General features: G+C 36.5%; 1 protein-coding gene across 1 annotated transcript in view; it reads right to left on the bottom strand.

Annotated features, from left to right (window-relative positions):
* Nucleotides 1-15,901, bottom strand: part of LOC138701285 (bicaudal D-related protein homolog) — a 381,968-nt gene continuing 366,067 nt past the window's right edge. Inside the window, exons 5-9 of the mRNA XM_069828017.1 lie at nucleotides 14,063-14,257; nucleotides 12,328-12,462; nucleotides 7,819-8,052; nucleotides 3,690-3,947; nucleotides 1-924 (exon numbers count right to left, since the gene is read on the bottom strand). Of these exons, the coding sequence (XP_069684118.1) occupies nucleotides 790-924; nucleotides 3,690-3,947; nucleotides 7,819-8,052; nucleotides 12,328-12,462; nucleotides 14,063-14,257 (957 nt within the window). The 3' untranslated portion in view covers nucleotides 1-789. The remainder of the gene's footprint in view (nucleotides 925-3,689; nucleotides 3,948-7,818; nucleotides 8,053-12,327; nucleotides 12,463-14,062; nucleotides 14,258-15,901) is intronic.

The raw sequence follows: 15,901 nt of genomic DNA, 5'->3' as shown, positions 1-15,901 counted from the left end.
TATGAAAAGAAATCCTATTCTGATATCAAATTTTCCTACTTTCAGACTATCAGGTCCCCTGGGTAAATTATTTTTTATTTTACATCACTCTTATGACGTACTCAACTCAGACCAAGAAAACTCCAAACACACTTTATAAGATTTTCAGTTGCGAGGTTAACTCACAGTGAATACCGATGTTATCACAGTCTGATGATTGTCGTTCACCTTGGAGGGAAAGAGCTTGCAATATTAATATGAGGTTTCATCGAATATTATTATTATTTACAATAAAGCGTATAGTTGCTATTTTCTAGTATTCAAAAAGTAAATAAATAAAGTGGTACGTATAAAAATGGGGAACATGAAAATCAAAGACAGAAGAATACATACACCAGACACTACCTTGCTATTATAACTGGATGAAAACCCTTTGCATCGGCTATAATTGGTTTGTTTTCTTGGTGTTTTCTGCTTCAATGCTGCATGTTTTGTTTTGTTCTCTGAATACCCCACCTTGACCACTTCGTATTTTTTAAAGCTGCATCCATGTCTCACACAATGGGATATTAAAGTTTTCTTAAGCATTCTTGGAACCATGCCTCTTTTAACAATTGTTTTCTCCGTAATGCTTGGTGTAGTAGAATCATCATTGACTCTCTGCTTCTTTTTAAATCGTTTGTGGCTAAAATTTCTCAAAGTAGGAAATTTTCCGAAGTCATTCTGATTTTCTTGTGACGCTTTTCTTCCTGTAACATCGTTATTTCTACGTCTTTGTGTTTGAATGTCATGGTGTGGTATTGGTGGAAATCATCGTTGAAACAGACCAAAAAGTCGTCTGGTAGAAGGCCTTTTACTATTTTCCAAATTATGGGCTTGACGCGCTCGTTCTTGACTACAAAGTTTTCGCTTCATCTGATCGTCAAGTAGACTCTGCATGTCCATCTGTAAAAAAATTGAATAAAATTTCTCTATATGCAATTAATGCAGGTTTAGTATTACATAAACGTCAAGTCGATGGCTAAGAGCACAAAGGTTGTATGTCCAAAAAATTGAAAAAAAATGAGTTATTGGAACTGGTTGATTTGTCTTAGTGTAATCCTCATTCTGGAAAAGGTAGCATGTCCTTGAAGAAAATGCCATAGAAATAATTATAAAAATGTAAAAACCCATGACTGACTAGCCTCAAAAATTTATTTTGCCATTTCCCACAAATTGTGTGTTATGGGCATAGAGTCTTTGTATCCTTACCCTTCGAAGTGTATTGTTGTTTACAAGAGGAGAGGCAGGAGGACGACGAGCAGAAACAGGTTGTTGTTGTTGTGGTGGTGGTGGTGGTGGTGGTGGTGGTGGTGGTGGTGGTGGTGGTGGTGGTGGTGGTGGTGGTGGTGGTGGTGGTGGTGGCGGCGATGATAATAACGGTGGTGGTGGTGGTGGTGAGGTTGGAGTTGTGGTGATGGTGGTGGTTGTGACGGTAGTGGTGTTGATGTTGGTGGTGAAGGTGGTGGTGTTGGGACTTGTGGCGATAGTGGTGGTGTTGGAGATGGTGATTGTGTTGGGGTGGTGGTGGTAGTGGTGGTGATGGAGATGTTGAGGGGTTATGGTGGTGGTTGTGATGGTAGTGGTGTTGATGTTGGTAGTGATGGTGGTGGTGTTGGGAGTTGTGGCGATAGAGGTGGTATTGGAGATGGTGATGGTGTTAGGGTAGTGGTAGTGGTGGTGGTGGTGGTGATGGTGGTGGTGTTGAAGATGGTGATGGTGTTGGGGTAGTGGTGGTGGTGTTAGCGAGTTGGTGGTGGTGGTGGTGGTGATGGTGGTGGTGAGATTGGAGTTGTGGTGATGGTGGTGATGTTGGAGATGGTGATGGTGTTGGGGTAATGGTGGTTGTGTTAGGGAGGTGGTGGTGGTGGTGGTGGTGGTGGTGATGGTGATGTTGGGGGGTTGTGGTGTTGGTGGTGATGTGGTGGTGATGGTGGTGGTGGTGTTGGAGGTGTTGGTAATTGTGGTGATGGTGGTTGTGATGGTGGTTGTGATGATGGTAGTGTTGGAGGTGGTGGTGGTGTCAGGGTGGTGTTGGTGAGGTTGAAGTTGTGGTGATGGTGATGGTGTTGGAAGTGTTGGAAGTTGTGGTGATGGTGGTGGTGTTGGAGGTGTTGGGAGTTGTGGTGATGGTGGTGGTGTTGGAGGTCTTGGAAGTTGTGGTGATGGTGGTGGTTTTGGAGCTGTTGGAAGTTGTGGTGATGGTGATGGTGTTGGAGGTGTTGGGAGTTGTGGTGATGGTGATGGTGTTGGGAGTTGCGGTGATGGTGGTGGTGTTGGAGGTGTTGGGAGTTGTGGTGATGGTGTTGGGAGTTGTGGTGTTGGAGGTGTTGGGAATTGTGGTGATGGTGATGGTGTTGGAAGTTGTGGTGATGGTCGTGGTGTTGGAGGTGTTGGGAGTTGTTGTGATGTTGGTGGTGTTGGAGGTGTTGGGATTTGTGGTGATGGTGATGGTGTTGGAGGTGTTGGGAGTTGTGGTGATGGTGGTGGTGTTGGAGGTGTTGGGAGTTGTGGTGATGGTGGTGTTGGAAGTGTTGGGAGTTGTGGTGATGGTGGTGGTGTTGGAGGTGTTGGGAGTTGTGGTGATGGTGATGGTGTTGGAGGTGTTGGGAGTTGTGGTGATGGTGATGGTGTTGGGAGTTGTGGTGATGGTTGTGGTGTTGGAGGTGTTGGGAGTTGTGTTGATGGTGTTGGAAGTTGTGGTGATGGTTATGGTTTTGGAGGTGGTGGTGATGGTGGTGGTGGTGATGGTGGTGGTGGTGATGGTAATGGTGGTGGTGGAGATGGTGGTGATGGTAATGGTGGTGGTGGAGGTGGTGGTGGTGATGGTGGAGGTGGTGGTGATGGTGGTGGTGGCGATGATGGTGATGGTGGAGGTGTTGGTGGTGGTGATGGTGGTGGTGGTGATGGTGGTAGTGGCGGTGGCGATGATGGTGGTGGTGGCGGTGGCGATGATGGTAATGGTGGTGGTGGTGATGGTGGTGGAGGTGATTGTGATCGGTGGTGGAGGTGATGGTGATGGTGGTGGTGGAGGTGGTGGTGGTGGTAATGGTGTTGGTGGAGGTAGTGGTGATGGTGATGGTGGCGATGGTGGTGGTGGTGATGGTGGTGGTGGCGGCAGTGGTGGTGATGGTGGCAGTGGTGTTGTTGAGAGTGGTGGTGGTAGTGATGTTGGTAGTGATGATAGTGGTGGTGTTGGGAGTTGTGGTGATAATGGTGGTGATGTTAGCTTTGGTGATGGTGGCTGTGGTGGTGTTTGTGATGGTGGTAGTGGTAGTGGTGATGATGGTGGTGATGATGGCGATGGTTACGTTGGTGGTGAGAGTGATGGTGATGGTTGTGATGGTGTTGCGGTGGGGTGTGATGGTGACGGTGGTTGTGGTAGTGGTGTTGGGGATGATTGTGTTGAGGTGTTGGAGTGGTGGTATAGGGGGTGGGGGTGGTGGTGGTGGTGATTGGGGTGGTGGGGGTGGTGGTGGTGGTGTTGGTGGTAATAGTGTTTTGGCGGTGGTAAAGGTGTTTGGGGTGTGGTAATGGTGTTGGGTATGGTGGTGATGATGTTGGGGTAGTGATAATGGTGCTGGTAATTCTGAGAGTGGTGGTGGTGTTGGGGTGGTAGTGGTGATGTTGGTGATGTTGGGGGTGGTGGTGATGTTAGTGGGATTACTCACCTGCCACTGTTCAAGCTGCTGACTCAGCTCCACTTTCTGCTGGATAGCCTCCATAAGCTGGCTGTTGGCCTGCATCACGTCGATTCTTGTTTTCGCAAGCTCCACTTCCACGTTGTTCTTCCTCGCCACGGCTGCATCACGCACCTCCCAAGCTTTGCGGACCACTTCATCTCTCGCGAGGTGGGTGTCCTCCACGTCATTGCGGGCTCTGTCCCTCTCTTCCGTCATTGCTGTCAACTCTGCATCACGCACACTCAGCTGAAAAGAAAATATGCTGTAAGCTTACCCTTAAAATCCATGTTTAGTATGCCTGGTACTTTATACAATCAGTGGTGAGATCTGTAAGATTAATTTATTCAAATCAATCATTTCCTAAATTTCCCCTACTGGATCCTTCAAGAACTTCAGCATCGATCTCTACAGTACCAAGAAAAACCAAAACTAGTTCCTATGCTCTTAGTAATAAATAATCTATTCCTTTCTTTCCAGGAATTTCTCCTGCCAGAAGCATTGGATAGTCATTTTCCTTTCATTGACTAAAGTAAGCTGGAATATTAAAGCACAAGAACCCGTTAAAAAAAACCTGACTACAACTCAGACACACTAGAACATTTTTCACACTTCTCCAGAAAGGTCCGTCTGTCTCTTCCTCTGTTAGGATCTTTTCTAGGAGTGTACCATATTTTCGAGTATACAGGTCGCACTTGTTCTTCTTCTTCACTTCATGGTATAGGCAATCAAATGCCTGTTCCGTCTTCAAAGTCCTCCAGCCATCGTTTCCTAGGTCTACCCACTGATCTTCTTCATTTAGGATGATATTGCATTATTTGTTTAGTAAGTCTGGTATCTGGCATTCCATCGACATGTTCTTCCCAATTTTGTTTAAAATCTTTTAATCTTTCATTTACATTAAAAATCTCTAACTCTTCTCTTATGTTTTCACTTGTTATTAAGTCTCTCTTCGTACATCCCTTCACATTTCTTAGAAATTTCATTTCTGTCGTCTGTATTTTGCTTTGTTTCTTCTTCGTTAATGTCCAAGTCTCACTTCCGTATGCCAGTGTACGTACAGCCATGACTTTATAAAATTTTAATTTTGTTACACAGGCCGCACTTATTTTACCAAATTATTGATTCAAACATTGGAGTGCAGCTTGTACTCGAGATAATAAAAAAATTCTGTTACTTTATCTCTCTCTCTCTCTCTCTCTCTCTCTCGTAATAATTCGGTCAATATACGCGAAAATACGGTATTTAAGTACCGGTACTCCCCTCATTTCATAACATATTTCAGTTTCATTAAAGACATGTTACCTCTCATGTCTATTTTCCCTATCTAGGAAGAGGGGAGGAGGGAGGGAGGGAGGGAGGGAGGGTGGGGAGGGGGAGGGGGGGAGGAGGAGGAGGAGGAGAGAGCGAAATAAACATGGGACGACAATTTACAAGATGTTGGATAGTAAAGATCTCAATGAATGGAATTTATGAAATTAAATTTTTAAAGTTTTAATCAAAACAAATGTTAATTACGTAATTTTTAACTATTAATTCCTCGAAAGGTATTTTAAAATATATATTCTGCATTAATTTTACTTATAAAGCATGTTGGAAATATTCAGATTGTCAATTAATATAGATAAACACAATATAATATTTGTTACTCTGTCAAATGACAAATCAATGTAAAATAATGACTTATATTATATGGTCATTAAGTTTTATATACATGAGCTACAAATTGCAAACGTTTTCGCCCATTCAGGCATCTTCAGGCACAATTATACAATATCTCAATATCAAACTATGTAGCTATTACATTGGTGGTAGATAAACTGTTTAAGATTAATGGTGTACAAAACATCTCCATAATTAAAATGTAATATTACAAGTCATAAATTAAAATAATGTTAAAAACCACGTAGTGTTGTAATTCCCCCGCGTCATACTAGCTACAGTTCCAACAGCAGCAGGTCGTCTCACGTCTACGTAAGTACGTCCATAATTTGTGTCTTCCAATTAGTTTTTCAAATTCTTCAAAATTTTTATTTATTTATTATTTTATTACAGATAACTGCTTCAAACATAGGATGTTTTATAGTGATCTATACAGTTGCCACGTTCAAACGACGTGAATACTTTTAATTATCCAATCCGATTACACTTTCACATTTGATAATTTCCTATTTCTATTTCGTATTTATTTATATATTTCAGGCATAATTCATCACTCATTGGACTCTACTGAACAAGAGTTCCACAGAATATTATGAAGTTTAATTACAACACTACGTGGTTTTTAACATATTGTTTTATAGTGATCTATACAGTTGCCACGTTCAAACGACGTGAGTACTTTTACTTATCCAATCCAATTCCGATTACACTTTTACGTTTGATAATTTCCTATTTCTATTTCGTATTTATTTATATATTTCAGACATAATTCATCACTTATTGGACTCTACTGAACAAGAGTTCCACAGAATATTATGAAGTTTAATTACAACACTGCGTGGTTTTTAACATTATTTTAATTTATGACTTGTAATATTACATTTTAATTATGGAGATGTTTTGTACACCATTAATCTTAAACAGTTTATCTGCCACCAATGTAATAGCTACATAGTTTGATATTGAGATATTGTATAATTGTGCCTGAAGATGCCTGAATGGGCGAAAACGTTTGCAATTTGTAGCTCATGTATATAAAACTTAATGACCATATAATATAAGTCATTATTTTACATTGATTTGTCATTTGACTGAGTAACAAATAATATATTGTGTTTATCTATATTAATTTTACTGTTTATGTTTTATCGCCTTTAGTCTGAGTAGGCTATACAAACAACTTAACATTATCAACTTCTAATATTTACTTTTAAAGAAATGTATTGGCTTTTGATTATGAATTAGAATTTACTTAAGTTAAATTATGATATACCGGTACACTATCACTTAATGAATACCTACATATCTTGTTATATGTTGTCAAATCCATAGAGTTCGTAAGAGTATGGTAGTCTTTCGTCATATTCATTCTTCAGACATCGATGTAGTCCATCCAAAAGAAGTTTTCCCAAATGCACAGGTAAAACACCTCTCTTTAAACACTACCGGTACATTCTCTCTTTCTTTTTCTTTTTTCTTTAAAAACCATCTCATAATACATTATTCGTGAAACCTCGTCATATCTAGTAATCATTTGAGTTTCGTTAACTGTAAACTGACCTATATTTTTTACTACACCATAATGTGCTCGATCACTATGCAACGACTTGCTATTGTTTAGTAACAATGCTGGCTTATTGTTTACAAGTATCCTAAATAAATTACTCACTAATAACTTCAAACCAATGTCCGAGGTCATTCATAACGTAGCAAAAAAAATAATAAAATATAAATTACTCGTAAATTATTTAATTTATATTAAAATACAAAAAAGGATAACAACAATATTTATTATTGCTTCTAAAGTACTGGTCCAAAGGAAAGCCAGATGCTTCAATGTGTGCGAGTTTGTCTCATTGCTAATCAGAATCAAATCAGAAAGGCATATCTGCAGAAGATAGTGATCATAAAAGATCAGCTATCAGTCAGAGGTGGGTAAAATACTGATATCACAGTATTTTAAATACAAATACGAAATACTTCGTAGCATAGCATTTTAAATATAAATACAAAATATTAAAAAAAAATTCACCAACATACATTTACATTTCAAATATTCAAAATACATTTACATTTCAAATACCTAATCAAAAAGACAAATAAATACGAACATTCAGTTTCTAAGCTCAAATATTTCGATTATAATTTATTAACACTATATTTAACTATGTATCATAATCCATAAACCATATTCCTATTATAACCTGAAATTTTACATTATTCAATGACTATCATGTTGTACACATTCTGATTTAGATGTTCCTCATGTTTGAAATAGTGAAAACTACCATAATTATGTATTTTTTTATAAATATGGCCAAAGACAATTATGAATTAAAAATACCTGTAATATATCACTATTGTACAATTTGTGCACTACATATTCTAGAACAGGTACAATAAAAATTACCGTAATTGAAATTTCTGCGAGACTAATGTGATTAGCACCGTTGGTTACCTTGCTAGTGAGTTCCATGATTTGTTCTGACTTTCTCTTCAGCTCTTCTTCCCGTTCGTCCAACTGCCTTTGCACTTTCTCTAGGGATTCGTTGGCTCGGTGCAACTCTGCTTCCAGTTCCAGTTCCAGATCAATCCCGCTACTGGATGACGAACTAGGGCGGGATTCTCTTCTGCTCAAAACGTCCTGAATCAACTTGGATAATTCTTTCACGATCTCGGACAATAAGCCAACCTGAAATTAATTTAAACTGCCGTTTATTATTCAGATAAAACTTTGAATTGTCATGTTACATTCTAAAAGGGACTTTTTACAATATTATAGGATTACCGAGGACAATTTTCACGTTAATTCATTAATTCAACATGTCTTGAGATTTGAGTTGAATTGTGTAATTTATATGGAAATTATATGAAACGTCACAGAAAATATTAATGTAATTAATGTATAGTAAATTTATTATTAACGACAGATATTTAGTTGATTATTTACACTAATCACAGATATACAGACGGTATTTTGTTTAATTTTCTTAAAATATACAGTAAAATCCCTTGTAACCGGCACCCAAATAACCGGAAATACCAAAACAACGGCACTTTAGACTGGGTCAAAATAAAATTTTGAATCTGCCACATTGCTACAATTTGAACCGTCAGTTTTGCCACATTAGAAAGTTCGCACGACCTTTCATTTCAGTGAATATTCAAACCTAAAATTAGCGTATTATATGTGTTGTGTGATGTGTTTTAATAAGAAAATCCACACACTTTATTTTGTTATGTTCTGATCATCAGCAGAATGGTTCAGAGCAAATAAGTTAATTTTAAACGAGGAGAAGACTCAAAAATTAATTTTGTCATTGAAAAAAGAAAAAGGGTCTGAAGAAAAGGCAGTAAAGTTACTTGGTATCCATCTTGATACAAAACTAACCTGGGATTGCCACATTGAATACATCTCTCGGAGACTGTCCAGAGTCCTGTATCTCTTAAGAGGAATTAGAGATAAAATACCCGGGCAGTACCTAAGAAGTGTTTATTTTGCTTTTTTTCATAGCATATTGAAGTATGGAATCCTGGTGTGGGGAAACAGCAATAAACTTATTGAAGTCCTGCTCATTCAGAAGAAAGCAATAAGAATTATCACACAAGAACCAAGCAAAGCACATTGTAAACCACTGTTCATACAGGAGTCCATCTTAACAGTTGTTAATGAATATATTCTGGAACTCCTTCTTTACATCAAGAAAAATCTTTATGGCTTCACCAGTAGGATGGATAAACATGAGTACAATACTCGGAATAAAGAAAAACTGGACATACCATTTTGCAGACTATCCAAAGTTAAAAGTAGTCCTAACATGTTGGGCTGTAGAATGTTCAACATGTTTCCACAGGAAGCACAGGAAGTGTCACTTGACATATTCAAAGTCAAAGTGAAAACGTGGCTTCTTAGAAACCCATTCTATTCTGTACAAGAATATTTTGAATCAGAAAAGCAAGCTGTTGATATTTTTTAGGTTTCTTTCTCTGAATTGTATTATTATTCTGTAATATATTAGGAAATTCTCATAAATTGTTAATCAAATCAATATCTGTGATCAGTGTGTTACAATTTTCATCTAGATATTAGCCTAATTTTGATAATCTTGACTCTCAATTGTAAACTCTAAGGAGTATTTGTGATCATTTTGTTTTATGTTTAGTGTTGTAATAGAATAATTTTCATTTTTGCACTATAATTTCACAAGTGTAATTTGACAATGTCATTAGCTTTTGCTATAACGACAGCTAATAAATACTATACTATACTATACTATACTACTATACTATACTACTATACTATACTATACATCAGTGTTGCCATATTACGAAAATCGCATGAACTTTAACTTTCAGTGAATATTCGAACCTGGAATTTGTGTATTATTTGTGTTGTGTGATGTGTTTTAATAACGAAAATCCACACAGTTTTCATGCTTGTTCAGTTATGAGCAAGTGATAGAGAAATAAGGTTCGTATGGCTGCAGTTTCAACATTTGGTACCATGAAATACGAAGTTTTTTTGTTGTATATACCGGTATTTATTCAATTATCTGGCAAAATCTCGTATCCAGAACTAGCCAGGTCCCTTTGGTGCCGGATAAGAGGGACTCTACAGTATTTAATATTTATTTTATTGATTGAAGAAATAACTGGGCTCCACTGTCTGAACTCCAATATTTTTTCCTATTTAATATAGGCTAAACTATTTATGCAGAGTCGAGCATGGGAGTATGAAAGATTTTCACAGCAAACAACAGACGTGTACATGATTACTGATTGTTGGTGAGGAGGTAGAGCAGATCTGGGAGATTGGTTCAACGGTCAACAGTGACTTCCACTGTGCTGGAGTGTAGCAACACCATGATGTATACACAGAGTAGTTTATTCACACTAAATCTGTTACAATAATGCAGCAAATTATGTCTTGCAATAATATCGTCATGTCATGGGTTACAAAATTTCGTACCACAGGTTCGCTGAATGAACCTCACTACTGGGATCTTGATGCAATTTCAATATGCCTGAAAACAGCAGTGGCGTAGCGTCAATGTAAGCTAAAAAGCTCAGCTTCCCCAGTTAATAATAATTTCATAATAAACCTGCAATTTATGGACAAAATTATTTATTAATTTTAATAGAACTTATATTTACGCGTTAAATATTGTGATGCGGCAGCTCAGGATGATTTGTGATGCAGCAGTAAACAAGAAGCCTGCACACACCAGCTTCCAAGCAGACTGGTTTCTTGTGTGTAATCCACCCCGCAGATTTTCCATCCCTTTCTAACTAAACTAACCTGGTCGCAAGGCTAGCAAGAAGCTAGCTTTGACATTGAAAATAAGTAGTTTCCGAGTTATCCCTTTTCGTCAGTTGTGTTCAGTTGAAGTGTTAGTGTGCATTGTGGCTGATATAATAAATAATGAGTGAAATAACAGTTCCTGACACCAATTTACTTGAATTTTTTAGGACAATTCTATTATCAAAACTGACTTACGAACAAAAGTGTGATCTAAAAAACAAATGACCGACTCCCTTGCTGTCAATGAAGGACACAACCAAACGACAGACGCATACTTACGTACTGTATCTATTGACCATTAATATTGCGATTCCTCTATGACAGGGAGTGAGCTAATGTTATATGTATACGTGTCTATTTGTTAGAGATATGTGTAAACCGTGAAATCATATTTTACTACGTACCATTTGAGGTCATGCCTTATTGTTGTTACGAGGTTCCAAACAAACTTCGACTGCTGACTTGACATTCACTACTATTTACTTTAAGACTATATTTTTGTAATATGTTTTCTCATATCACATGAAAGGCAACTTGAGTTAGCTTCCCCTGCTCAAAATTTCATGCTACGTCACTGGAAAACAGTGATAGAGTTCGCATATTCGTCTTTCACAGTTATATGAAATTAGTTCGGCATCACATCGCCGCACTGAATATTTTACATCGGACATTGCATCCCTACAAAATTGCAAATATGAAAGGACTAAGTGTAAACGAAAAAACAGTCAAAGAAAATGACTGGAATTCTGTACACATTTCTTGGAATTACAGCTAAGAGTGACAACAATTGCTAATGATTTATTTATTATTAATGAGGCCCAATTTTATTTAAATTGTGACGTAAGTAGCCAAAATTATCGCTATTGGCCAACTGAATATCTGCAGCAACTTCACGAGCAATCATTACATTCTCCAAAAGTCACTGTATGGTATGCTATATCATAGTCTCGCATCCTTGAATCACTCTTCTTTGAAGATGAGGACAGCGAAGGATTAACGATCACAGCAGTCCACTACACTAGAATGATAGAGAATCTGCGTCTTAAGTGAATCAAATGGAGAACAGAGATAACACATGGTTCCAGCAGAATGGAGCAACTGCCCACATGGCATGAATTAGTATGGTATTTTTACACGAATAGTTTCCAGGACGACTTATTTCTCGGTTTGGAGATGCAACATGACCGCCTTGTTCCCCGGACTTATCAGGAACAATATTTCTCATGCAGTACCGTACCTAAAATGTTGAGATAGCAGAGATTGCTGAAGAACTGATAAGTGAAATCATCACCTAGAGGAGTGTATTGAAATGGAGGGAGATCATTTGTTACAATCAGTAGTCAAACTTAATCTCCTTCATGTTCTGAATTCGAATATGGTTTCTATTTCTTTTGAGTCTTTCTAATAAATTTTCCAGTTTATTAAGAATCTTTCAATTCTACTACTTCAGGTAAGTTGCTTTCAAGCTGAATGTATCAGTACTATATTTTAGGTTACTTTAAAAGATAAAGCTATTAAATGATGTGGCATTTCGACATTTTTATTGGTAGAAGATCACAGAAATGATTAATAGCCTATAATTCTGTATTCCAAATGAAATGAAATAATATCATGGTCAGGAATTTGACACAAGATTCTGTCTATAGGCTAATTATATCAACGTACCTTGAGTTTGCTAGGAGACAGGTCTTCACTTGGCATGGACTCAACATCAGAACTTATAGAATCTCCTCTACTATGACGCAATCTATCACAAGCTGTTCTAAGTTGTTTATAAGCAGAGAGAACTTCTTTCCGAAGCTGAAATTACAAAACATGTTTTATTTAGTAGGTACAGTACGGATAATTGAATCGTCTATAAGGTCATCCATCTATACTGTAATAACGATTACTTGAGTAAGATCGGTCAACATTTCTACTGAAAAATATGATTCAGCTTAATGTTTAACCCTTTGCAGCATATAGTGATTGTTCAGAAGAACCACACTTTTCTCTCCTTCTCTACAATTATAGCACAGCTGTTCCACCATGCAACCACCCCTTGAGGACGCATAGAGGTGTCATCTGTGTTTAAAATTGTGTGCAGAGTTAAAATTTTGAAAAAAAAGCTTATTGAAGCTTTGTTATGTTCCATGATATGAAAAACATAAAAATTACAAAATTACACTTGTGCTGCAAAGGGTTAATATTATAGGTAGACTATATTTTATATATAAATATATAATGCACACCAGTACTTATATTAAGATATATTACTGTAGTGTTATGTAAGGTAAGTGGATTAAGTTCACCAAACAGATAACTGTGAAGTCAGCTTTAACAATTCCGCCCATTTTCCGTTATATTCCATGCACTTAGATTATTTATCCTTTAGCCTATTTCTCACAATATTAATTACAGACAGGATGCGATGAGGGGAGGATAGAATCCTAGACAGAGAATACCATACATAAAATTATTATTATCCTCATTGAATATGGCTGAACGCTTGGTCACACTGAGTTGCTAGTCTTGCATCTTGATTATAATAATTATATCAATGAACAGGCTTAAGATAAGATGTATAATTCCTAAGTTATTGATTGTTGTGAGCTTGCTGGTGATGATAATACATCAATATTATTTTCTTTGCTTACTTTATACTTTATAAAATATATTCGTATTAAGAAATAAAATTATATTTTGCCCATTTCGTGAGGGGGTGATAGAAGTTATCCCTGGCAGGGATTTTAATATGAATTTATGAGAGGGGGATAACTTTCCAACAAGGGGAGAAATCCTCCCATTTCCTCCGTTAATTCGTACTCTGATCACCAACATAATATGCGAGAACTCCAAGAGAAAATATACTATTTCATAATTTATTGAACCATTTAGGAAAACCTCGCAATATAAAGATGAGATGTGATAAATAAGCAAGACATTGTTGTTGATAATAATAATAATAATAATAATAATAATAATAATAATAATAATAATAATAATAATAATAATAATAATAATATAATATTATTATTATTATTATTATTATTATTATTATTATTATTATTATTATTATTATTATTATTATTATTATTACAGTACGTAGCATTGTGATTTTACCCTCTTTGGTGATATCTGGTATTAGTTGGCAACACTGAAGGGATGGCTAAATCAGACTTTTAGGAATTACACTTACGTAATCCTCACTATATATTTATTCCCTCCTATATACTGTTTCTGATAATGAAACTGATGCTTAGCTCCAGAACGTTGATGTTTTTACATAAATGAAACCACGGACCTCACACCACAATAAACATTATGAAAATCCTAAATAATGCGTAAAAATGAACTTTATTCGTAAATAACAGCAAGTCATAAAAGAGTAGAACATCACACAAGCTTACAAACTACTCACCCCATCAAGACTTTCCATATTACTCTCAGAATGAGGAATAAGTTCTGATTCACTACTTGTATCATCACACTCCATCTCGTGGAGAAGTGAGCGTGGGCCTGGCGAAGAACTGTGAGCTGAGAGCATCTCAATTCTCTCGCCCAGGTTACCATTTGTAGCACGCAGTTCTTCAACTTCCCTTTGAGCTTGTCGGAGCTGAAATTAAAATTAAAAAATCCACTTAAAATATTTCAATGTCATACAACTTACACAGTTCAGATTCACAATGTTTATGATCTTATGTAGGTACATATTATTAATTTTCTATGCAACCGACCAGTATTTTTGTTCAGTCGTACCAGACTGGAAAAAATAAAATGATAATTGATAAAATACGGCTTTATATAGGAACCTATCACATTACACTGAAACTCACAGATGTAAATAATGTGTAAGGAAAATCGCCTACGAAAAAGGAACAGCCAGTACTGTATTGTTCGAGATAGAAAAGAATTTGAAAAATAAGTAGATGGTGACCTTTACAATTGCCGCTCAAGAAGACTAGCCAGATGTATTACAGCTCAGACAAATTGCGGAAGATTGGTGCAATTTATTTCACAAGAAACAAATATGACTATCAAATTTAGAGCTTTAAAAATGATTGCTGACAAAAATGCACATGTGATAAGAACTTTCCTCTATAACAAGTTGCCAACAACACTATAGCTACTTACTGATACAGAATTTAGAATAGAGCGAAGTACTACCTAATTAACAAATGTCTGTATACTCTTGAAGAGTTAACTAATAAATTATAATTAATTTTTTTATTTATGTAAGGATTATTAATTTTTTGGTCTTACAGAATCATCTGTTATGATTAATATTTTTTGTTAATTATAGACAAAAATTCGCTCTGGTACAGAGCTCAGTAGCTCAGTGGTAGAGCACTCAGAGAATAGAACTGGGGATCCCAGGTTCGATCCTCGGCACTAGAGCGAATTTTTTTTCCGTCATTAACAAATAATTCTCGATTTATAATTCCATTTTTAAATTTGTAAATTTAAGATTTTGACAATGTTATAATAATAATAATAATAATAATAATAATAATAATAATAATAGTAATAATAATAATAATAATAATGAGAATAACAATATCATCATTATAATGATAGTTGTTAGCAGTGAGGGAAGTGAGACGGTATGTGATGGTATGGAATACCGCCACTGGTTTCTATGGCCAGAAAACATACCATTAGTGAAAAATGACATACCGTCATTGAAAAAAATGTGATCGTAAAAATTTGTTTATGCATTTCCTCACAGCAAAGAGCACTATCTGTTTGTTTCGTAAATCTAAACCACAGTCTTCTGGAACTGTATTCAGTGTGTATTTAGATACGCTTATTTGGTAAGCTCAACCCCTGGAATGTTTACAACGGTAGTATTCAAGTATAGAAGGCTGTGGTCTATATCTTGTGGTGGGCATTGTTGCCAATTTAGTGACTGTGTCATTTTTTGTTGCACTTTTTATCAATAATTAAATAAGACACTTTGAAGCTTTAACATTATTTTAAATGATACGTCTCAAAGGACATTGTAAAATGATCTAGTAAATAACTTAAGTAAATTGAAATTATTTTATTTTGAAATTTAATGTGTTGCGTAAGCTTCAAAGATTCGCGTTACTGACTGCAAGAAACAATTTATTATACGAGTATACATCATGTATGTCTATGTTGTAAGGAAGGGGGTATGTCTTTTTTTTTAAATCGAGGTATGCCAGAGGAAAATCTTGGAGTAGCATACCACCTCTGGTTTTTTCCCTCTTCCCTCACTGGTTGTTAGTCAATAGAA

The sequence above is a fragment of the Periplaneta americana genome, chromosome 6 (assembly GCF_040183065.1).
Source record: "Periplaneta americana isolate PAMFEO1 chromosome 6, P.americana_PAMFEO1_priV1, whole genome shotgun sequence".
Lineage (NCBI taxonomy): Eukaryota > Metazoa > Arthropoda > Insecta > Blattodea > Blattidae > Periplaneta > Periplaneta americana.
Note: the sequence above shows the minus strand (reverse complement) of the source record. Positions and strands in the feature narration are given on the sequence as shown.